Source organism: Pongo pygmaeus, chromosome 7 (assembly GCF_028885625.2).
Source record: "Pongo pygmaeus isolate AG05252 chromosome 7, NHGRI_mPonPyg2-v2.0_pri, whole genome shotgun sequence".
Lineage (NCBI taxonomy): Eukaryota > Metazoa > Chordata > Mammalia > Primates > Hominidae > Pongo > Pongo pygmaeus.
The window spans coordinates 93,960,288-93,986,301 of NC_072380.2; the positions used below are offsets into that span (position 1 = coordinate 93,960,288).

General features: G+C 38.4%; 1 protein-coding gene across 7 annotated transcripts in view; it reads right to left on the reverse strand.

Moving 5' to 3' along the window:
* Positions 1-578: 578 nt before the first annotated feature.
* The window catches only part of IMPA1 (inositol monophosphatase 1), a 28,149-nt gene continuing 2,713 nt past the window's right edge, over positions 579-26,014 (reverse strand). For 4 of the 7 annotated variants that reach the window (XM_054498399.2, XM_063668937.1, XM_054498401.2 and 1 more), the window contains 8 exons: positions 24,251-24,337; positions 23,407-23,540; positions 21,886-21,990; positions 18,974-19,019; positions 16,601-16,709; positions 13,687-13,795; positions 3,149-3,300; positions 579-2,092 (listed from right to left, as the gene is read on the reverse strand). In XM_054498399.2, coding sequence (XP_054354374.2) covers positions 1,977-2,092; positions 3,149-3,300; positions 13,687-13,795; positions 16,601-16,709; positions 18,974-19,019; positions 21,886-21,990; positions 23,407-23,540; positions 24,251-24,313 — 834 coding nt within the window. In that variant the 5' untranslated portion in view covers positions 24,314-24,337 and the 3' untranslated portion in view covers positions 579-1,976. Of the gene's footprint in view, positions 2,093-3,148; positions 3,301-13,686; positions 13,796-16,600; positions 16,710-18,973; positions 19,020-21,885; positions 21,991-23,406; positions 23,541-24,250; positions 24,338-26,014 lie in introns of those variants that run through there. The other 3 variants (XM_054498402.2, XM_063668935.1, XM_063668936.1) reach the window with 2 other exon arrangements.

The following is a 26,014-nucleotide window of genomic DNA, read 5'->3' on the forward strand; positions in this document are numbered from 1 at the left end:
CCAATGAGACCAGCCTAAGCAACATAGCAAGATTCTGTCTCTACAAAAACTAAAAAATTAGCCAGGCATGGTGGCATGTGCCTGTGGTTCCAGTTACTAGGGAGGCTGAGGTGGGAGGACTGCTTGAGCCCAGAAGGTTGAGACTGCAATGAATGGTGATCATGCCACTGCATTCCTGTTTGAGCAGAAGAGCAAGACACTGTCTTCAAAAAACAAAAACAAAACAAAGCCTCTAAAAGTAGTTTGAACTATTAACTTTAATAATGTAAATATCATGGCCTGGCTCGGTGGCTCACATCTGTAATCCCAGCACTTTGGGAGGCCAAGGAGCCTGGAAAACATAGGAAGACCCCATCTTTACAAAAATAAAATTAAAACATTAGTAGGGCATGGTGGCATGAACTTATAGTCCCAGCTACTCAGGAGACTGAAAGAGGAGGATCACTTGAGCCCAGGAATTTAAGGATACAGTGAGCTATGACTGCACCACAGCACAGTCAGAGTGAGACCCTGGGCAACAGAGCGAGACCTTGAATCTAAAAATAATAATAATGATAATGGTAATAATAATAAAAATATCAATTAATTTAAAGTTTTATTCATGATTGTCTTATTAAAATAAATTTAATTGCAAAAACAACCTCTCTTAGAATACAGTATCAGATGTTTTAAGTACATGTGATCAACAGTACAAATACTTATAGCACTCAAACCTTAGTATCACACATACTTAATATGTTAGATATACACAACAATAAAATCACTCCCTACCTTGAAAACTTTATAGAAGCACTTTTAATTTTACAACACAAAGCTCAAACGAACCTACAATAAGTCTAGTAGTCTGTTCACATGACAAGGGATAAGGCTGAACAATAAATTAACCCTTTAAAAATGTCTATGAACCAGTACAATTTTCTTTTTGAGTTCTGCAGAGCAATGACCACTAAAAAATATTTTTAAAGGCCGAAGAGAATCCAGTGGCAATGAAGTTAATTAAATAAGAAGACTAAGAGAAAAATAAGTAGTTCAATATTAACAATACAGTATATTTTCCAGCACAATCAAATCAGTATAAACACCTTTAAAACATGAATACTGAACTTAGTAAAATGTTATATTGTATCTAATTATGTCAGATATCTGATGAGAGTGCTTTTTATTAAAGAAATAGTTTCTTCTCTCTTACACAGGACTTTAAAGCAAATCCAAACAGACAATTTAACTGTTTTGGAAAATGTATTCACTGCAGAAATGCCCACAATAAGCAATGCTATCTGATGGTATGGTAATGTGAAATGGTATGGTAACATGAAATATAAAAAATTTAACTAGATAATTTTTACTTCAAACCTGAAGCAAAAGTACAGAATGCTGAGTTCATTACTTTATGTATCTATTGTAACTAGGAATTACTACCTTAAAAATATTCATTCTTACAATGTTTGTTTAGTTGCCTAGATATGTAATGGGCCAGGTGCTATATGAACACTGAAGAATAAAACAAAAAAGGTTCTCTGCGAAGAAAAAAACGTTGGCCTAGGGTGCTCAGTATATCCTTACAAATTTAATTATATATGGTTTTTGAAACTAAAGAGAAATGTTTCTCCAAAGTTAACGTTCTAAGTGGGTGTCTCTGCACCTATATAGTAAGTCAAAATTTCAGGGGACCACAGATATTTAGAAACACAAAATTGCTAATTGACTATTTCAGTTGATGTTATATTTATCAACTGTACTTCCTGGGTATGTTTCCTAAAGTACATCCTTACATGCAAAATTTTTTAAATCAGTGAAACAAACATTATGTCAATTCTTGCAAAGCTACACACAGTAAAATAAGAAACAAGTTCCCAATTTTTGACCTGGACAAAGAGAATTTAAACCAAGCATATCATACATCCAAAACACATATCCATTGATGAGTCACCAAATCCGGGGAAAAGCAACTGGGATTGACTATGAGGCTGCTGTAATTAATCTTCATCGTCTCGTTGCAAAGGTATAACCTGAATTTCTTTGGCTATCCTTTCTGCTAATATTCTATTATTTGCAGCAATTACTCTTCGTGACATCAAATCAAATGGTCCGCCTAAAAGCAAACAAGTATGAAAAATAATTTTATCTGGTACAAAAATAATTCATATAAAACAAGTATAGCAATACGTACTACGGTCACAACATTTTAATACTTTCAGTTTTCTTAAACAAAAATCTACTCTGTTACATTTCTACAACGTATAAGCTCAGACAATATATAACTAAGTTTCTAAGCATAATTTCTGAGTAAATAATAAAGTCATACCAGTTAGAAAATGTCATATTTTCTCTATTTCTATTTTTGTGCATTCTTATTACCTCTTTATTGTTTAAGAATCTATGGACAGAAAATGTGAATCCAATGCATTTTCATACCACTGTCCTTCCCATTTCCTTATTTCTTTGTTGCCTTTCTCCCAGATCACTGGTGAATTCTTTCAATCCAGATTCACCCTTCAGTTTAAAATTTTCACCATCAGTCGAAAGCAATTATTTAACTTCTCTAGTCTCAACACAAAGTGATGGCAGAGGAAGTCCATCATCAACTATCACCACTGTCACCATTCAAAGAGCTCTGGGTATAAGCCTCAGACTCGGTGACTGTCTAGGCCAAGGGTGTCCAATATTTTGGCTTCCCTGGGCCACACTGGAAGAATAAGAATGGTCTTGGGCCACACATAAAATACACTAGCACTAATGATGGCTGATGAGCTAAAAAAAAAAATTTTTAATCGCAAAAAACTCATTATGTCTTAAGAAGGCTTACAAAGTTGTGTTGGGCCACATTCAAAGCCATCCTGAGCTACATGTGGCCCATGGATTGCAGGTTGGACAAACTTGGTCTATGCTTTTTCTACAGCCTTTCAGGAGTACCTGAAACTCACACTAGAAAAGGATTAGCCATTTATCATTGTAAGTCTCATATTACCATTACCTCTTATCCTTACCTCTGTCTCCTAAAGCTTATTTTGATTTTGCACACAATTATACAGCTTGTTTCTGCTTTAAAAGCTGCAGTATAACATATATCAAAAAGTTTTTTAAATTCTACATATGGACAAAAGTCCAACAGATGTGTGGAGATCTGCTTCACTCTCCATAATTTTACCTGTAACATCCATTAGCACGCCACCAGCTTCAGTAACAATAATGCCAGCTCCTGCAACATCCCAGCAGTGAATTCCCATTTCATAATATGCATCTGCTCCGCCAGTTGCCACAAGGCACATATTAACAGCTGCTGTTCCAACACTCCGGATCCTAACAAATAGAATTTAGAAATAAAATTGGAAAAAATAATCCTTTCAAGTAAAATATTCCTCCTTAACTTCACTTTAAGTGTTGATTGAAGAAACTTGGAACAACCTAGAGGATAAAGATTTTAAGAGGTGATATCTAATTGTAAAATAAAAATATGTATAAATCTAATTATCATCGTATATTATATAAATCACAAAACCCTCACAAAGCAATAATTTAGTAAGAAACATTAAAACAATAATTTTTCATATAAAATAAAGATAATGCTTAATTCTACAATAAATGCAAGTATATTAATATTTGTCTAAATCCAGCTACTAAAGCTTATATTATTTTACACACATATACACATACCCACAATGCAAACAGTCTCTAGGAGGTGTAAAATATCATGGTATGGGTCATTTTCAACTGGGTGTGCGTCATACATGTGCCTAAAGCAACAACAGCATGCCAGGCTCTGGACAGACCTAAGCCTGCCTTGGAAAATTACTGCAGGTTTGCCCTCTCATAGCAACTCTTCCTTGAATACAAGTTAAGTTGAATATGAATACACTGGATAGCAATTATAGTAATAATTTATTCAGTAAAGAATCAATGTTAAAATTAATGGGTGAAAGTCTGATATTTACAGAGTGTCAGTGTCTCTCCACAAGATACATAATAAGTACAATGGAAAAATAACATCTTTACAATGGTCTACCATTACCAAGTGATCCAAGTTAATATCACTCATAATGGGACAAAAAGAAATGTGCCTGATAAAATGCACTGAGAAGGACAGAACATTACTTTTGTGGCATTCCTGCCAAAAATCCATGATCCAAACATAATCATGAGGAAACTAGACAAATTCAAATTCAAGAGACAGACTACAAAATAATTGGCCTATACTTCTGAAAAATGTCAAGATCACAAAAGACAAAGACTAAGCAAGTTCTAAATTAAAGGAAATAGATGAGAAATGACTACTAAATGCAATCCATGACTCGAGACTGGACGTTGGATTAAAATTTTCAAAATTTGAATAAAGTCTTTATATTAGATTATGTATCCATGTTAATTCCCTTACTTTTATCATTGTACTGTGGCTATGTTAGACAATGTCCCTTTTATTAAAGACATACACGCTCAAATGTGTATTTAGAAGACAAACATCATCATGTCTACAAGTTACTTTCAAGTGGTTTTTACACAAATTCCTTCTGCAACTGTTTAAAGCGATGGTAATAAGGGAGTGAGTTCTGTTCAATGAGATCTTCCACAGTTTATTTATTTAAAAACATGGAAAACTGATGACTAATGTGGCATTTGTCTTATATCTCAAAAATAAAAATAAAAAAAATTGCACCTAAGTACATCCTTTACACCAAAGAAATTTTAAAAAGGATTAGAATAACATGATGTCATTGATTTGGCATGTTTTCCATCATATGTTTTTGAAGCACATTAAATTTGAGAAAGTAGTAGTAAGTGCACCAAATTTCCACAGATATTTGTTACCCAGATAAAATCAAATTAACTTTAGTGACAGTTTTTCAGTTATAAAGAAAAGTGCATTTCCCCACTTCTCCCATGAGATATGTGATATGTGATATCTCATATCATAGAATGCAAATACCAAGGTCTTTCATAACTAATTCCCTGGTATTCTATTCAGATATAGAATCCTAGGCTAGCCGAACAACAGTGATATCTACTAGCGGTGCTTCCGTCACTTCTAATGAGCACTATGGGATCTCAAGCAAATGGTCTTACAATCAGCAAGAGAATATTCTTTTATGGAAAATACTATGAAAGGATTACCAAACAGATTGCTTAACTACCAGGTAATTAAGACTATGGTGTAGATTCTGCACTATGTGTTCTGAATCCTATCTTATGTGGTCCTCCTATACAGCTGTGGTCTGCCTATGCAGCTAACATGGTATACTGTAAAAAGGATTATGTTTGATGTCACAAAGATTTGAGTTTGCTCCCATGTCACGTAATCAAATAAGGATTCCAATTTACTTTAGACAAATGTAGTAATGACTACAGCTAATATTTGTAAAGCACCTAGCAGAGTGCCTAGCATATAAAATGTCCATAATAAAAATAGCTATTTTTATGATGAAATTGTTCTCTAAACCATGATGTCAGAAAATATCATATACCATACATAGTGCATTTCATCTACATGAATTCCTGAAAATTAAACGAACGAAATGGATCCAGAATAACGTACTTTGCCTCATAAATGTTGGTTTTTAGGAACCTATTAGACTGTTTCTGCTTATTTAAAGCATTCATTCAGATTATAACTCTCTTTAGTTTCATTGTTTTGTATAAGTGATTCTGAAATCCCATTGCAAAACTGAAGAATCAGCTGAATGCAAAAGATCATAAAAGCAATCAGTAAGTCAGTACTTCTTAGTAATATTTTCCTGGTTATACTTTTGAAAAAAACCTGAAGTAAAAATTAGTTTTTATTTCAGTCAACAGCAAAATTAAAGGTTAAAAGTTGTAAACCTCTTGCAACTCGTTTATGAGTAACATAACCATTTTATAGCCCATGGTTAAAGTCCTTGCTTCAAGACAGCACACCGTAGCAGCAAGTTTATTGCCCTTCTCTCAAGGGCATCATTCTGGGAGGTTCTGTAGCTATTTGACAGAGGCTCTCTTTTACTTTACTCATTACTATATAGACCACATATGCATAGTGCATAATTAGTTTGTACATGGTCAACCTATATTTTGAAGGGTCTGACTTCTAAGAGAAGTCCAATACTGAAGAAAGAGGAATGATCTGGGAGCCAGGATTCTAGTCCTATTTCTATCCAGCTGTGTGATCTCAAGCAGCCACATCACCTACTTGAACCTCAGTCAACTCATCTACAAAATAAGGCTGGATTATTAGACGATCTTTGATCAGTTCTAAGGCTCTTATAACTCATTGATAATATTTTCACAAAGAAAAAGATAGAAATAGTAGGTGGTGAAAATATTATCTGTTGTTATTTACATTCACCAGATTTTTTCAATAAAGGATTTTTATTATGATTTTTCATATAAACAACTATGGTCAAACAAATACTATTTAATGGCCGGGCGCGGTGGCTCACACCTGTAATCCTAGCACTTTGGGAGGCCAAGGCGGGTGAATCACGAGGTCAAGAGATTAAGACCATCCTGGCTAACATGGTGAAACCCCGTCTCTACTAAAAATACAAAAAATTAGCCGGGCGTGGTGGTGGGCACCTGTAGTCCCAGCTACTTCAGAGACTGAGGCAGGAGAATCACTTGAACCCTGGTGGTGGAGGCTGCAGTGAGCCAAGATTGCACCATTGCACTCCAGCCTGGCGACAGAGTTAGACTTCATCTCAGAAAAAAAATAAAAAAAAAAATAATATATAGCATTAACTATATTAAAGTTAAGGACCTCAAACCTTTACCTTTTCTTGAAGATTTAAGGATAAAAGTAATGATAAATATTTCCTTTTAATTTCTTCATTTATTAAACTGTCATTACAGAGGGACTCTGAGATTTGGAGAATAATAATGGCATGCCGATTTTGAAACTCCCTGTATATCCTCCTGGAAAATAATAAAATGAAATCAACCAGGAGGACAAATAAAACCCATAGGACCCATTCCTTCAGCTAGAAATCAGGAAACACAAACTCTCAAACTACCTCTAAGTAGAAGAAAAACAAACAAATAAATTCTAACAGAGCACCGGAAGCCCGCAGATACACAGAGTAGGGCAGAGAAGGCAAAAAAGACTTTGTGAGGAAGAACAAGGAGAAGCAGAGGACCCACAGGGAACAAAGACAAAACCACCCTCAGAAAAGAGTCAGTGAGACAATAAACACAAAAACAAAAACACTGAGCACAGATCAGCACTTGGTAATTCATAGTCCTGGCTACAGGTAAGGGGCTAGAAAACACTCAGAACCTGACCAGGCAGCCTCAGAGAAGCTGTGATTCTGAAGGAGAATCAGATAAGATAGCAGAGATGGTACTCCTTGGAACCAAGTGAAGGAAAAGTAGGAACTAAGAGTGAAAACTTAAGGATCCTGCAGAAATGAATGATAAACAAGACAAGCCAACTCTATCTACAACCAGCAGGTATTCATAAAAGAAAACGCACAGATGGGCACAACTGGCAAAATAAGAAATTCAGAAAGCAGGAACCCTGATCACAAAACGAAGTGAAAATAGAAAAAAGTAGACCACATTCACACAAAACTACTGCAAAACATCAGACGCTGTTAATAAAATGGTTCTGTTTTTCCTTTTTGCTGTAAAGTGTCTCCCCCAAAACCAACAATGAAGGGGAATAAAACGAATATCAATCCAATCCGAATTAAATATTTTCATACAAAAACTTGTGAATACTGAAAAAAATGTCACATCAGCAATATAGAAACTAAGAGCAGAAATGGACCAAAATACATACATAAAACAAGATGACTGAACTCAGGAAAGAAATGGGGGGGAAATAAAAGACAAAATTATGTCAGGAACGAAGAATAAATTACAAGGTGCCAATAAAAGAACAGATGAAAAGAAAACTTAATAAAGAGAAATTAGGAAAAGCAATAAAAGAAGTAAAAAGAGACAGAGAGAAAATGGCTGAAATGAAGACACAAAGGAGATGGAGCATTCCTACTGGTGTCTTTAAAGAAAAAAATAACAGAAGTGCACTAGTACTTAAACTATATCTTAAGGAAACTTCCCAGAAATTAAAAAGACATGAACCTATATAGTGAAACAGATAACTGACCCAAAATGAGCAATTCTAAGATATATCCTTTAAAAACTGTTAGCCAAAAATTAAGGGGGAAAAAAACAGCTTCCAGTTAAAAGATAAAATAATGTAAAAGCCAAGAAAAATTAGATTTGCATCAGATTTCTCAAAAACAATATACAAAGCAAGGCAACAGTGAAAGAACATTTTCAAGAAATTTATACTTTCATTAAGGATACTATATCCAGCCAAGCTGTCCTTCAAGTCTCAAGGCCACACAAAAGTATTTTGGAAAATACCCAAACTCAGGGAAAACTGTGCACATGTGCCCTCCCCCAAGGAATCTACTTAGAGGACGAAGTTCATCCAATTAAAAAGGTGCCTGGGACACTTCACAAAAGGACTGTGAGCATTTTATAATGTCAAATGAAGAACTAGGATCAAAAAGCGGGGTCATGGGTTGAAGAATATGTAAATATAATATGTTCTGGCAAAGCAGACAGAATGCAACTTTAAAAATGGGATAAAGAGAGAGAAAAGGGGAATGGGAGACTGTTACATAGGCAATAGGCGAAGCCAAAACATTCTAGATAGTAAATAGTTAAGTAAGAAAAGAATATTAAAGGTACTATAAAAGTTTTATTACAAAACAAACCTGCTGGAATAAAACGTAAACTTTATAAATACAAAAAGAAATTTGAAAAGAGACAGAGAAGGCACATCAAATGAACACAGTAACTATAACGTCATACAGACAGTAATTATAACACACAATAATACAACAGAATTGAGACAAAAGCAGTCATATCAATAAATCAATAGGCCTAACCTATCTGTTAAAAGAAAAAGATTTTCAAATTGACTTATAAAGTGAAATTCCATGCAACGCTGTATACAACAGGCACACTTCAAATGTAGTGGTTCAAAGGACTAAAAATAAAAGGGTAGACAAAGATTTATCAGGCAAACAGGAAAAATAAAAAAGCAGGGGCCGGGCACAGTGGCTCACGCCTGTAATCCCAGAACTTTGGGAGGCAGAGGTGGGTGGATCACTTCAGGTCAGGAGTTCCAGACCAGCCTGGCCAACGTGGCGAAACCCTGTCTCTACTAAAAATACAAAAGCCAGGCATGGTGGTGCGTACCTGTAATCCCAGCTACTCGGGAGGCTGAGGCAGGAGAACTGCTTGAACCTGGGAGGCGCAGGTTGCAGTGAACCGAGATTGTGCCACTGCACTCCGGCCTGGGTGACAAAGGGAGACTCTGTCTCAAAAAAAAAAAAAAAAAAAAAAGAAAGCAGGAATTGCAATTCTGATGTCAAAGTAAATTTCAAGCACAAAAACATGAAACAAGACAAAGAATACGTAAAAATTACACAATAAACTATGTATGTAACTATTATGAATAAACATCAAATAACACAGCTTCCACCTACATAAAATAAATGAGTTGCAAGGAGAAATACAGAGAAACATACTAATAATAAAAGACTGATACATCAGAGACTCTCGGTATAAGACAGGGCAAATAAAAAAAATTAATTAGGTAAATCTTTTGGCTATATACTGAATGTCATACCCTGGAAATAGGGAATTATACTATTTTTCAGTGCATATGAAACTTACAAAAGTTGTTCACAGAATAGGGCACAAAGAAACCATCAGTAGGTTTCAGAAAGCAGAATTGTTATAATGTAATAAAACTAGAGATTAAAGATTAAATTTTTAAAAATCCAAAAAGATGTCTGCTACGGTTGAATGTTTGTCCCCTCCAAAACGCATGTTGAAACTTAATCCCCATTGTGGCAGTACTGGTGTGGCGGCCTTTTAAGAGGTATTAGGTCATGAGGGCTTTGCCTTCTAGGTTCATGGCTTATAGTTTAAGGGTGGGGTGATGCTGATAACAAATAGAAGCGGCTTTGAAATGGGTAATAGGTAGAAGACAGAAGAATTCAGAGGAGCAGGCTAGAAAATGCCTGCATTTCCGTGAATGAAGCATTAAGGGAGATTTTGGTGTGGGCTTAGAAGACAAGGCCAGGGAAAGTTTGGAATGCCTTAGAGATTGAGTTAAGTAGCTCTGACCAGAATGCTGATAGAAATAGGAACAGTATTCTGATGTGGTCTCAGATAAAACTGAGGAACAAGGTATCGGATCCTGGAGGAAAGGCCATCCTGGTTATAAACTGGCAAAGAACTTGTCTGAACTGTGTCCATGACTGAGGGTTTCTTTTTTTTTTTTTTTTGAGACAGAGTCTCGCTCTGTCACCCAGGCTGGAGTGCAGTGGCACTATCTCGGCTCACTGCAAGCTCCGCCTCCCAGTTTCACGCCATTCTCCTGCCTCAGCCTTCGGAGTAGCTGGGACTACAGGCGCCCGCCACCATGCCTGGCTAATTTTTTGTATTTTTAGTAGAGACAGGGTTTCACCGTATTAGCGAGGATGGTCTTGATCTCCTGACCTCGTGATCCACCTGCCTCAGCCTCCCAAAGTGCTGGGATTACAAGAGTGAGCCACCGCAGCCAGCCGACTGACAGGGTTTCTTGAAAGCCTAAACTTGAGAGTAAGGAATTAGGGTATCTGGCAGAAAAAATTTCTAAACAAATTATAGAAGTAGCTGCATGGTTACTTTTGACCATTTATGCTGAGATTTGCAAGCAAAGAAGTAATTTAAAGACAAATTTATAATTAAAGGGGAAGCAGAGTGGCCAGATGCAGTGGCTCACACCTATAATGCCAGCATTTTGGGAAGCCAACTTGGGCAGATCGCTTGAGCCCAGGAATTGGAGATCAGCCTGGGCAGCACGGCGAAACCCAATTTCTACACAAAATACCAAAAATATAAAAATTAACTGGATGTGGTGATGCAAACCTGTGGTCCCAGCTACTTGGGAGGCTGAAGTGGGAGGACTGCTTGAGCCCAGGAGGTTGAGGCTAGAGTGAGCTATAATTGCACCACTGCAATCCAGCCTGGGCAACAGAGTGAGAACCCATCTCCAAAAAAACAAAACAACCAACCAACCAACCAAAAAGAAAGGAAGCAGAGCAAAAAAATTTGGAAAACTCTCGGCCTGGCCAAGTAAAGAGTGAAAAGGTATGTTCAAAGGAGGAAACCAAGGGTTAGCCAGGAACCATTTGCTAAATAGATTAGCACAGCTACAAGGGAGCCAGGTGTTATTTCTAAAGACAATGAAAGAAAGAACCTGAGGCATTTAAGAGATCTTCAAGGCTGCCCCTCCCTTTACAGGCCCAAAGGAGGGCAGAATGGTTTCATGGAACAGGCCTGGGATACTCTCCAGTGCTGGCTGCCCAGGGCCACCCTAGACCGTGCTCCCTACATCCCAGCCAAGGTCAAGTGACCCTAGGTGTGGCTTATACCACATCTCTACAAGGTATAAGTTGTAAATGTTAGCAGTATGATACCAATTCTGCAAGCTTGCATAAAGGAAGAGCTGTGGAGGCTTTCCAGCCTCCACTTGGCCTCAAAGATTGTCCTCAGAAGCCTGGAAGCCCGGGAAGAGACTTGTCTCAAGGGCAGAGCCACAGTGGAACTGTGGGGTTAGTGGTAGCTGAGAATCTCCACCAAGGTAAAGCCTAGTAGAGCCCAGGAAGTAAGGCCACCACAAGAGTCCCTACTAGGGTAATGCCTAACTAGTGGAGCCATGAAAGCAGGACCACCACCTGGGCCTCAGAACTGTGGAGTCACTAGCAGCATGCAAGGTACACCTTGGAAAGCTTCAGGCACTGGACTCCAACCCATGCCAGTAGCCATATGGGCTGTATCCTGCAAAGCCACAGGGGCAGGGCTGCCACAGGCCTTTACCCAGCCCTCGACCCCCCGTGTCTCCATGAGGTGGTACATGCAGTCAAAAGTGATTATTCTTCAGCTTTAAGATTTCATGTCTGCCCTGCTGGAATTCTGGACTTGCCTAGGGCCTGTTCTTTCTTTTTGCCTAATTTTCCCTTTTGGAATGGGAATACCTGTCTTATGCCTGTGTCACTACTGTATCTTTTTTTTTTTTTTTTTTTTTTTTTTGAGATGGAGTCTTGCTCTGTCGCCCAGGCTGGAGTGCAGTGGCGCGATCTCGGCTCACTGCAAGCTCCGCCTCCCGGGTTCACGCCATTCTCCTGCCTCAGCCTCTGGAGTAGCTCGGACTACAGGCGCCCGCCACCACACCTGGCTAATTTTTTTGTATTTTTAGTAGAGACGGGGTTTCACCGCGTTAGCCAGGACGGATCTCTTGACCTCGTGATCTGCCCACCTCGGCCTCCCAAAGTGCTGGGATTACAGGCATGAGCCACCGCGCCCAGCCGTCACTATTGTATCTTTGAAGCAGATAGCTTGTTTTGATTTCACAGGCTCACAAATGAGACTGTGGACTTTAAACTTTTAAGTTTGTGATAGAACAAGTGAAGACTTTGGGACCCTGGGGATGGAATGAGTGTATTTGTATGGAAAAAAACAAATCTGGGGAGTGTCAGGGGTGGAATGCTGTGGTTTGAATGTTTGTTCCCTCCAAAACTCATGTTGAAACTTAATCTCCAATCTAGCAGTACTGAAAGGTGGGGTCTCTAAGAGGGCTATGCCCTCATGAATGGATTAATCCACTCGTGGGTTAATAGATTAATGAGTCATCATAGGACTAGGACCGGTGGCTTTATAAGGAGAAGAATAGAGACCTGAGCTAGCATGCTCAGCCCCACCATGTCACATTCTGTGCTGCCTCAAGACTCTACAAAGAATCCCCACCAGCAAGAAGGCCCTCATCAGATGCAGCCCCTCGACCTTGGACTTCTGAGCCTCTATAACTGAAAGAAATAAACTCCTTTTCTTTATACATATACATTACCCAGTTTCAGGTATTATGAGCAACAGAAAATGGACTAAGACAGACTCTCCTTGTGAAAATTTAAGGATATAACTCTCCAGTAAAAGAGGAAATACAAGCAAATTACAGAATTTATGAAAAAAATTATAATGAAAACAGTAAGTATTTATGGGATATAATGAAAACAATGATCAGATGAAATTCATAGCCTAAATACCTACATCAATAAACATAAATTACAATAAATTTTCTAATCAAAAAGGAAACAAAGTAAACCAAAAGTAAGCACAAAGATGAAAATAATAGTGCAGAAAAGAAAAAAACAGCTAAAATTAAAATCGTGGTTCTTTGAGAAAAAAGAACAAGAAAAAAAGCACAAATAGACAAAATAAGTGACAAGGGGGAAATAACCACTGACATAGAGAAGCCAGAAAATAATTATGAGTCTATCTTACAGACTTCTATGCAAATAATTTGAAAACTTAAAGGAAGTAATTTCATAGGCTGTGGAAATGTTCCAGATCAAAGAAGGCTAAGGAGACATGACACCTAAAAATAATGCTGACTCTAGACTGAATCCTACTTTATTGGAAGGCAAATGCTATAAAGGACATTAGCAGATTAACTGACAAAACTGAATATGGATGACAAATTAGATAAAAAGTATATTTATGAAATCAATGGTTTCATGGTTATGGAACAGAATCTCCCTATTCTTTAGAAACCATGATGTACATAATTTACTCTAAAATGGTACAGAAAAAAAAAGGTGTGTGTATGCACACACACATGTATACAAAGAGAGAGAGAGAGAATAATGGTAAAGAGCTTACCCATGAACAGGAATGCAAAAAAGCTTTTCCATATTAGAAAGAACAATTCTCACAGTCTCTGGTGTTCTGGAAGAGCCCAACTCAGTCACCAAGAGAGATTTGGTAATATCTAAAAAGAAAGTGTTAGGTTTCAATATTTAGAATTCTAGAAAATATCTGACACTTGTAATTCAGCAGAGGGCATTTGTATCCCTCTTTCTTGTTTTATCATGTTTCTTTATAAGCATTTAAATAATAAAATACTGATAAAATTAATTATCCCCAAGTGATCCTTTTTACAAGCATCAGAGTCCAGCTGCTTATGCCCTTCCTGAAAAAGTACATAATGTAACCAATTTGCCTGCATACATAATACTTAGTGGGAAACAGCAAATGTCTTAAATACTTAAAAAGGAAAAAGGAGAGACTAAATTCAATAAGGGATTTATGTACAGATGTGAAAGAAAACAAATTACAGTAAAAGTAAAAATTTCACTTTTACAACAAAAGTAAAATTCTCTGACATCCATTTACAAGGCTGACAGGTTATCCAAGGTTTTCCATTTGAAGCTCAGGACACACCCAACACCCCAGATCCCACCTCCTCCCACCAATTGAGATGTATGTTCGTTCACCAGCTGTGTTTGATCTGAGCATTTCTGTAACTGCTGTATTACATTTAATAGTTACATAATTTAGGGCTGGGCATGGTGGCTCACACCTGTAATCCCAGCACTTTGGGAGGTGGAGGCAGGCAGATCACGAGGTCAGGAGTTCGAGACCAGTCTGGCCAACATGGTGAAACCCCGTCTCTACTAAAAATACAAAAATTAGCCAGGCGTGGTGGCACACGCTTGTAATCCCAGCTACTCAGGAGGCTGAGGCAGGAGAATAGCTTAAACCTGGGAGGTGGAGGTTGCAGTGATCCGAGATCACGCCACTGCACTCCAGCCTGGGCAACAGAGCAAGACTCTGTCTCGGTGACGGGGGGGGGGGGGGGGGGCAGGAATTTACATAATTTAATACTTTGTAAAGTGAAGAATGACTATGCAAAGGAAAAGAGTCGTTTCTATGAAAGCTATCATATTCCTTCGGTCTAAGATTTGTATTTTCTCACATGATGACATCTAGAAAAATAAGAATGCATCCTCCATTTCATGGGGTCTTAGATTTTAATAAAAAGGAAAGAGCCTAAAAATCTGCTCTTAAATTAAGTGTTTGAGGGGAAAAAGTATAAAAGTCTAGAAAGATTCTAAACTCAAATTATTTTGCAAGTACCTCTAAGTTCTTGCTGCACTGAAAAGAATTTCAATGTGCAAACTGTGGAAAATGTTTGATGTGGTTTATGGAAGAACAGTAACTCAAAACTTCAATAAGCTGTGAGAAAGAAAAAGCAAAGTTTTAATCTGCAGAATGCCAGTACCTTTAAATTATCAAGCCCGAAGAGGCATTTAAAATATACCAGCAGACAGTCTCACTCCCCTGGAGTTAAATAATTACCACTTGAAGCCGCCTGCTACGGGGGGCTCTAGACTCACTGATGCCAAGCAGCCATAAAATGCCATACACTCTATAATTCAACAGTGTATAGCCAATCACTAAGCAATGTTATTTCTGTAAACAAATGAGAATTCCTGAAGTACAACTTTTCTAATCATCCCCTCTCCCAGTGTGTCCCTTCTTCTTTAAAAACCTGAGCCTCTGCTAAGTTCTCTGGAGCACTCTCCAAGGCAATCTAGAAGTATGTCCTGGGCTGCAGTCCTCAACTTTGGCCCAAATAAACTCTCTGTTAATTTTGCCTGCGCTTCCTTTTTTTAGGCCAACAGTTTTAATAGAGAAGGAAGAACTTAAATTGCCATTCGGCTTATAAAAATATATATGTCTCATTTTCAGTGATTGCCAGCTTTAATGGGCTTTTTTTTCCCCCATTTACTTTGTAGTAATTGGTCCTGGGGCATCAGATCAGAGGAATTCTACAAAGAATTTTAGATGCAGTAGATAAAACATAAACCATGAACTCCACAAGGGCAGTGTGAAAGGAAAATAAATCTGAGGACCCAAAAAACACTAAGCCAAGGGAAAAGTCAAGCTGGGAACTATGTCAGGCAAACCTCCCTCCCATTTAATTCCTAAATAAGACACCTACAAAGACAAAAGAGCTACATACCTCCCTTACAATTTGCCCACAAGGAAATTCCTTGTGGACCTCAAGATCTTTACCCGAAAACAGTTCTGGCTGAATTTTGCCCTGGCAATGTAGACCGATAGCTTATCTTCACAGGTGTGGGAGAGAAAGTCATCCCTCTGCTCACCTGAGACAAATTCATATCTGATTGCTTCGTCTGCCCTATTGTTTATGTAAAAATGCAGATTCACTGAGCCAGACTCAATTGTGTATTTAAAGGCTGATTATGGACGTCAAAGAATATAATCATTTGTCTTGTATCTACCTATAACCTGAACACTGCCCCATTCCCCACTTCTAGTTGTCCTGCCTTTATGTACATCTTACACATATTGATGTTTCATGACTCCCTAAAATGTATAAAAGCAAGCTGTACCCCAACCACCTTGGGCACATGTTGTCAGGACCTCCTGAGGCTGTGTCACGAGTGCATCCTTAACTTCGGCAAAATAAACTTCTAAACTGACTGAGACCTGTCTCAGATATTTTGGGTTCACAATAGGAAGCCAGTCTTAATCATCTTCCTACCTCTATCACAAAATATAATGCTGAGCCTGAAGTGTTTGCTCAATTACATTTCTTTCCCTACTTCCACTCCACATTCAAAACTGAAGTCAAAAAGAATAAAGAGATAATAAACACAATTTATGAATCAGTTAACACTTGGAGAATTCCATAGGTGAATATTAAAAAACAATAAAATATTGAGTACACAATATGAATAGCATCAAAAATTGGAATTAATCCTACCTTCTTGTTGTGAAACTTGTAGTTTTTGACCATTACAAAAGGCACCTTTTCCTTTTCTGGCAGTGTACATCTTGCCTTCCACACAACTATACACAACTCCAAATTCTATCTGCAGAGGAAAACAAGTTTCCTTTACCAAACCTAAGTATGTTTCATACACTTTTTTCTAAGAAAATAACAAGACAATCTGGTATACTGACTAGTAACAACGGACTGAAATGGCTAAACTGTGGGATACTTAAAATGTTAATTTCCAGACTAATCAAGAGAAAGAGGTCACCAGAACTGATATCCTTGACTCTCCTCCCATCCAAGTCCGCCACCTTACCTCTCTCCCTCCTGCCTCGGAAGACAGGGCTTTCCTATTTTCTAAGTGAACGCTTCTCCGGTGTTAGGACTCCTACCTTCACATACATTCTCTGAAAAACTGCTCCATCAGCTGATTCCCTCATCTCTTGGATTTTTCTTCTTATACCTTCTCATTAAGTTTCTCTCCTCCTTACAAAACCTTTGAAATGTTATTCTATCCTTTCCCCTTCATTGCCAATGAGTAACTTTGCATCTCCTATTCTCCTCTTAATATATTACAATGTGGCTTCTGCCCTGATCACTCATTCTTCTGAAAGTCCCACAAAGAGAATATCAACAAACTTTGTTTGTTGCCTCAAATTTCTTGTCTGAAGAATCGGAGTCTCCTGGCTCAACACTTATTCAATACTTAATTCACTACCTCCATGCTCCCAGCATTATTCTTAGTTCTACCTCACCTACTAATTTGTCTCAGTTATGATTTTAGAACATTCTTTTCTGCCTCACCCTGAAAAGTTAGGCACCTCAGGCTTTTTTCTTCCTTCTCCCATTGCTTCCATTTCCCTTTTAGCTCTCCATATTCACACAGGTTGGTTTTTTACAGTCCACAAATTCATTTTGGCTCCCATCAACCTCATAATCGGGGGAAGAACCTACGGCTCCAAACCTAGTCTTGCAGAATTTCAAAGACAAAATCACTCATTGCCTGATCACCTCCCATTCCTTCCCCATAAATCTCCTTCAAATTTAATCTCAAAAACACTTTCCAATTTCGGCATTTCCTTGGCTATTCTCACTGCCTCTACTTAGTTCAGAATCACCCACACCCCAGTATAATCTCTACATTGCTAGAATTATCTGTCACTTTCCACTTCAAAACCTCTACTGGTTCCCAACTACCTAGAAACACAAACTAAATTTTCTTGCATGGACTGGCCACAGGGCCTCACAGTAAGGCCAAACTAACTCCTGGCCACTTGCAGTGCTTCCCTCTCCATGAACATCTCACCATTCCCCACACATATCATGGTCTTCAATTTCTCCAAGCTGTTCTTTCTGATTAAAACGCTTTCCTCTTCCCACCAACCCCTCCACACCCGCCAATCTGGAAACCCCTAGTTTTCTAAGGGCCAACACATGACGAACTTCTAAGACCCCTGCTGTTATGAAGATTTTCCCAACCCACTCTCAGCAGAATTGGTGACATCCTGTGTTCCCATAGTTTTTTTCACAGTTCCACCACATATCATCTTTACCTGTTCACACATCTAACTTTGTGCTGAGCTGTTGAGTTCAATGGCAGGGCCAGCACACAGCCCAGAGCTGATTATATTCTGAATACTCATGCAGCTTCTTCTGGACATTCTCATTAATTAATACAACCCTGGGGCTAAGCTATCATTTGTCCAATATGTGTTTTATGTTCAGAAATGTTATAACTGCTTTTATACATGTTGATCTTATATATCAAAAGTTCCTTGAAGATAGGTAGGTAAAATGTTAGTAACCATCCTTTACTGTTTGACCAATTAAGCAGCCAAACAGCAAGGAAATGCTATAGCTATGTGTTTTATTCTGCTAGGCTTTAGATATAAGTATTTAGACATAAGACAACTTGAACTATGTGTAGGTTCCTAAAGAGAGTCTGTATTTTCCAACCATGCTTTGGCCCCTGCTACTTGCTGGTTTCTAAATGTATTTCTTCACTAACACCTACTAAAGCATTCCCAGCTCAAATCTCACCTCTTCCACGAAGCATTTTAGATCACATATCAACTTCTATCCCATCTGATTCTATCACACATATAATGGTTACTAAATACTGAGTTGTATTTCAGTTACTTGTGTGTATTTCCTTCTTACAACTCCTGCTTCTCAGAGTACATTAAATTTTATTCAATGGAAATGTATCATGAAAATTCTAATAGTCCTGTAGCTTATATTCAAAATAATGCAGTTATATAATCAAATATACAGACAAACCTGAATTATGAAAACACATTTACTTTTTCTCAGAATATGAGAGCAAGGCATATAATCAACTATACGTTTAAAAAATCATACCTTTTTATTTACAGCAAAGCCAATTGAAACAGCTACAAAAGGAAATCTTTTTTTAAAAAAAAAGGACAAAACACAAATTAACCAACATAGAACTTTTGTTAATAAAATTAATCTTTTCATAATATAAGTGTTCTTAAAATTTTTCCTATAAAAAGTCTCATCTCCACTCCCCACAAAATCTAAGATGCAAAACAGTTTGTATGGTATACAACCCTTTGTAAATAGATAAAGTGGAGGTATTATACACACACATCCTCCCCCGCCAACACACACGTTCACACAGGATGCTTCTATAGGCATGAAACATCTCTGAAAGGATTCACAAGAAACTCATAACAATGGTCATCTCCAGAGATGGATCCTGGGAAACCAGAAACGGAAGTGTGAAGGGCATTTTGCACTGCGTTTTCTATCTTTTGAAGGTCAAATTCTATGAATATAGTAGCTATGTAAAAATATTTTTTCATGGCCACGCACAGCAGCTCACTCCTCCCAGCACTAATTTAGGAGGCCAAAGCAGGAAGATTACTCGAACCCAGGAGTTCGAGGCCAGCCTGGCTGGGCAACATGGTGAGATCTTGTTTCTACAAAAAAAAAACACAAAATTATCTGAGTGTGGTGGTGCACGCCTATAGTCCAAGCTTCCCGGGTAGACTGAGACAGAAGGATCCCTTGAGCCCAGAAGGTCAATGCTGCAGTGAGCCGTAATCATGCCACTGCACGCCAGCCTGGGTGACAGAGACGCTGTCCCCCTTTAAAAAAAAGCCAAAATGTAAAAACTTTTAAATCAATTTGGTTAAAAAAGAAAACTGTAAAAACTTTTAAATCGATTTGGTTAAAAAGCATATATTTTAGTGATTTTTTCCTTTTTTTTTTTGGAGACGAAGCTTAGCTGTTGTTGCCCAGGCTGGAGTGCAGTGGCATGATCTCAGCTCACTGCAACCTCCACCTCCCAGGTTCAAGTGATTCTCCTGCCTCAGCCTCCCAAGTAGCTGGGATTACAAGCACGTGCCACCACACCCGGCTAATTTTGTATTTTTAGTAGAGACGGGGTTTCTCCATGTTGGTCAGGCTGGTCTTAAACTTCCGACCTCAGGTGATCCACCCACCTTGGCCTCCCAAAGTGCTGGGATTACAGGCATGAGCCACCACGCCCGGCCTGTGATTTTTTTTTCCTATGTCCTAGACCGTGATAAACACAAATACTGCACTGGACAAAATAAATGGCTGTTACTTGTCTCTACTCCAACAGCAAACTTTAGGCTTGGCCTCTGAAAAGTAGACTTTGAGCCAAAATTTTTCCATAGCTGCATGACAGTCTGAACACAGGTTGTAACTGCTGACTCACAAGAGAATTAAGATCAAGGAAACAGACAAGATCAACATTCAACTATTGAAGCTAAAGCTGTTGAAAATACAAACTTTTAAATATGTAAGAAAGTTTTTTAACAAAAATAAGATACTATACACACTGTATTGTACAGTCTTCTCTTCTGTGAAAATATTATCATCTTTCCACATTTAAAAGATATAACAGTCTATCACATATAGATTCTAAACCTTAGGTTTGTAGATTTCAAGGACTGTATATATAGTACAGATGTGTATGACTACATGGGAACTTCAAATATGACATCTATATGTAATCCCACCAGAAGCAGCTACTAATTTTAACTCTCATGGGCAATTCCATCAGGCTTTCTTCTAGTAATATCATATACTTACTCTGTGTCGGCACTATACTAAGTTCTTACGTGAATGTACTACTCATAGAGTTGAGTTACAATTCTATGAGGCAAGTGCTATTAATACGGCCTTTTTATAAATGTTTTTTAATATTGTGGCCTAGAAAAGTTAACTAACTTGCCTAAGGTGAAAAAGCCAGTAAAAAAGCACCAAAATGCAAGTCTATTGATCCTAACACCCATGCAATTTTTTTTTTTTTTTCTGCCAGCCCCAGCCCCAGCCCCAGCCCCAACCCCAGCCCCATCCCCATTCCCATCACCCTAAGGGCCGAGGGGAGGGGCCTCCTCTGCACTTTTTAACCCTGTTTTTTCTCCTGGACTGAACTCATTCTATATCAACAGCATTCCCCAAGAGTGACTTCATTAGTTTTACTAAAATACAATCTTTTTAACATAGTCAGTTTATGATTTTTTAAATTTATTTTTATTTTTTGAAAACTTATCTTTGGCCAGGTGCAGTGGTTCACGCCTGTAACCCCAGCACTTTGGGAGGTTGAGGCAGGTGGATCACCTGAGGTCAGGAGTTCAAGACCGGCCTGGCCAACATGGTGAAACCCTGCCTCTACTAAAAATACAAAAATTAGTCGGGCGTGGTGGCAGGTGCCTGTAATCCCACCTACTTGGGAGGCTGAGGCAGAAGAATCGCTTGAACCCAGGAGGTGGAGGTTGCAGTGAGCCGAGACTGCGCCACTGCATCCCAGCCTGGCCAACAAGAGGGAAACTCCATCTCAAAAAAAAAAAACAAAACATATTTTTACATAGTTACTACTAATAGATGCATATTAGTAGATCCATATAGATCTACGGTATGTGCCACTCAAAGAACAGAAAATGGCATGCAGTGCAAAGTGCCCTTCCCACTCTCAAAGCAGCCATGTTGTTTGCTTCCCTTGTTAGATAGCGCCAACAGTGGGAAAAAGAATGGTGAACGGGGCACTTGGCACCACAGGACAAGATCACATTAATATTTCTTTACCTCCTCCATATCTGATAAGTCTGCATAATACATTTTGCTCCACTATTATATTTTATATACACTTTATTAGAATAAAGAAGCATAAACAAAGTATACAATTTTCTAAAGTGTACATGCTCCTAAACAGAGTATCTATAGGTCAATCCAGTTAATATGCAAAGAGTAATTATATTAGAAATTTTAAAACATACCTATGTACAAAGTTAGTTGTTCCATCAATAGGGTCAATGATCCATGTGGGGTTGTCAGTTAAGATACTTTTTTCCCCAGCTGCCACAGATTCCTCACCAATGAAACTAAAAGCAAGTAGGACAAACTCTTAATCTTTACATTGATTTCAACAATTTCCAAATCATAACATGTCCTTAGGTACACAGAGTATTATAAAACATAGCAGGCTGGGTGTGGAGGTTCACGCCTGTAATCCTAGCACTTTGGGAGGCCGGGGAGGGCGGATCACCTAAGTCAGGAGTTCAAGACCAGCCTGGCCAATGTGGTGAAACCCCATCTCTATTAAAAATACAAAAATTAGCTGGGCATGGTGGCAGGCGCCTGTAATCCCAGCAACTTGGAAGGCTGAGGCAGGAGAATGGCTTTAGCCTGGGAGGCGGAGGTTGCAGTGAGCCGAGATCGCGCCACTGCACTCCAGCCTGGGTAACTGAAGAGACTCTGTCTCAGGAAAAAAAAAAAAAAAAAAAAAAGCAAAAGTCTGTACCCTACACTTTTCTATTGTTGCTTCTTCTTCCTTCAGGTAAAGACTGATAAATGTAAGGAAGCTTTAATTTATTTCCCCCAGAACAAAGCGATGTGAAAAATTTCAAAATTCAAATTCTAAGATGTTATACTAGGGTAAGGTGCGTGTCCACACACATTTGTGGCAGATGAGAAATCATTAAGGAAATGTAATGATTTTAAAAATAGGGGCCAGGTGTGGTGGCTCAGGTCTGTAATCCCAACACTTTGGGAGGCCAAGGTGGGCGGATCATGAGGTCAGGAGTTCAAGACCAGCCTGACCAACATGGTGAAATCCTGTCTCTATTAAAAATACAAAAATAAGCCAGGCATGGTGGCGCATGCCTGTAATCCCAGCTACTCAGGAGGCTGAGGCAGGAGAATCACTTGAACCTGGGAGGTGGAGGTTGCAGTGAGGCGAGATCACGCCACTGCACTCCAGCCTGCCTGACAGAGCGTGTCTCCGTCTAAGAAAAAAAAAAAAAAAGTCACTCTCTAATACTCTCCTCCCGTCAAGAGGTGGAGCCTAATATCCCTTCCTTGAGTGTGAGCTATGCACAGATACTTGTTTCTAACCAATAAAGCATAAGTGACAGTATACAAAACTTTGGAGACTAGTTCACAAAATGCCCCTCTAATTTGCATCTGGTTCACTGTTTCTCCCTTCCTGTGCCACCTGCTCTAGGAGATGTCAGCTTCCATGTCGTGAGCTACTCTGTGAAGAGGCTACATGGTAAGGAACTGAGAGAAGCTACCAGCAGACAACTCCCCCAGGAACTGACATCTGCCAACAATCACATGAGTGAATGGATCCTTCAGTTCCAGTCCAACCTTCAGTTGACTGCAGCCATGACCAACACTTTGACTGTAACTTCATGGAAGACCTTGGCAAGAACCGTGTAGTCAAGCTACTCTCATATGCAGAACCCCAAGAAATGGTGAGATAATAAACATTTCTTGTACAGAGTAAATAAAAATACCTGTGAGATGGATACTTTTCCTTTATGGAAGAGATAAGCATTTTTTCTACTTTTTGGTCCGTAGCAGTTACCAAATCAACTGGAGAACTTTTCAGCATAACATTCATTTCATTTTTTATAGCTTCACAAACTACCTAAAAAGAGGTTTTGGTAAGCAAATAGAAAAGGCATAATTTTAAACAAAAAGATAAAATACATAAATGGCTTAAGACATTCAATCTGTCTTAAATAATATTCTTTAAAGACGTTCTTAAAAATGTCTTACAAATATATCTATAAAATAAGCCTTTAATAGTTACGTCTTTCTAAAAACAAAAATTATATAATCTTACATCTTATTTTAGATTCACAACTGTCATCACTGAAAATTTGATCATATAAAATTAGGGTATACACTCTATTTAAAGTATTTAGTAAAATGAAAATAAATGTAGATTGATCAAAGTGTATATTTTATTTAACAAGGCAGGCTGGGTGTGGTGGTTCACTGCATGTAATCCCAGCACTTTGGGAGGCCAAGGTGGTCCAGGAATTCAAGACCAGCCTGCACAACACAGCGAGACCCTCATCTCCACACAAAAATTTAAAAAATGAAAAGTAGCTGGACATAGTGGCTCATGCCTGCTGTAGTCCCAGCTACTCAGGAGGCTGAAGTGGGAGGATTGCTTGAGCCCAGGCCTGGGAAGTTGAGGCTGGAGTGAGCCATGATCCGGCCACTACATTCCAGCTTGGGTGACAAGCAAGACCGTTTCAAAAAAAGAAACCAAAACGAAACAAACAAAACAAGGCAACAACACAGTGTACCCACCAATCACATTATAACTGACAAAATCTTAGCTCATACCTCTCCAGCTTGTCTTGCTAGAGTTACTGCATAATCCATGCATTCCTGCCAAGGATCAGCCATCTTCTGAAAATATTTGACAAATATCTGTACAAAGTAGTTACAACTGTCTTAGAAGTCTTAATTACAGAATAGTTAGTTCACAAAAAACGTCTTAATTAGAAACAGACTGTCATTTCAGGATTCACCCCCTGCCCTAGAGTTTTTCCCCAAGATTTACGCCTATACCCAGTAAAAAACATTTCTCACCTAAATTACCTAATTTCTGTATCAAATATTTTCATAAAGACTATTCTATGAAATTGCTTTCCAGTGTGTCTGTACCATATTACATTTTTTTAAAAAACCAAAACACTCGTTTGGCGAATAGATAAGAAACAACACAAGAAATACTTTAAAAGTTAGGATAATATTTTGGAGGAGAATACAGTGAAAACAAGAGAAAGAACACTGGGAATACTGAAATAAAAGGAGCTTGAAAGGAAGCAGCAAAAGGTACTTGAAAAAATTATGTGTAAAGATGAAGAACTTAAGGTTCAGAGATGAGAAATAATTTGCCCAAAATTACAAACAAATGACACAGAACTTGAATTCAATTCTGATTTTAAAGTCCATTGTTCTTTCTATTATAACATTCTGGGAAAAGAAATTCCAGGACCAAAAAAATAAGAAAAAAGCAAATTTATTTCCCTGAGTTTCAGAGAGGAAAAAAAAACCCAACATATATTTGTGTTCCAAACTGTCCAGCTTTCCACTGACTTCTGAAGACTAAAATAACTCACCACTGGCTTGATCACACTCTGAAGTCTGTACCTAGCACAGTAAAGCTTTTTAAGCTGTCAGACTAAAAACTGTGGCACCATTTATAAAACAACCCTAATTTTGTCTCCTTTCCAAAAGAAAATAATAGACACAGAGTTACATCTTGAAGACTATTCAGAAACTCCTATCTTGGGGCCCACATTATAGGAAAGAGGACAGGAGTGGAAAGGAGGGCAAAAGACCCACACGCTGAATTTCTGCCTGATGCTTTTTCTTCCTGATAAAAGCATTTTTTAAAAGTTTGTTTTAAAGGAAGCCACTCTGTGATTCATATAAGCAACTCCTTCAAGCTCTTCAAGAATTCTTTCCGAACTTTTTTTTTTCACTCTTACTCTCATTCTGCTCCACTAGTCTTAACAGAACTAGATGTTCTCAAGCTGTACCTGCTTTCCTGCCAGAAACAGCTCAAGCCACTCACACCCCCGCCTTCTAACAGCACTAATGTAACTCTACAAATTCTTCAGGACCCATTTCAAAAGCTACTTCTAGGGATTCTCCACCCAGAAGTCACTATGTCCTTCACCCTTCAATAGATGTTTACTGAATACCTATTATATGCTATACACTGTATCATGGGGAGCAAAAAATCAGGTCCTGTTCACACTTTCTAGGAGGGGACTCAATATCAATCAAAAACTAAAGACTACATGCAAAGTAACAACTGGAATAATAAAAGTTAAGGAGGAGAAGTGCAATGAGAAGCATCTAACAGGGGAGCTTTCACCTGGACTTAGGCATCAGATCAGGTTTCCCTGAAGACAAGATTAAACCAAGATGAGAAGAACAAGTGAACAGGCATGAACTCAATCAACTGCAGGATGCCTGGTACATAAAGACTAACTGAACGGCTGGCCTAAGTGTGACAGCTCAGATTAAGGGAAACAGGAGAGACAAAGCTGGGGAGGTAGTGGGGATCATCCCCTACAGGGGGGCCTTAGGGAT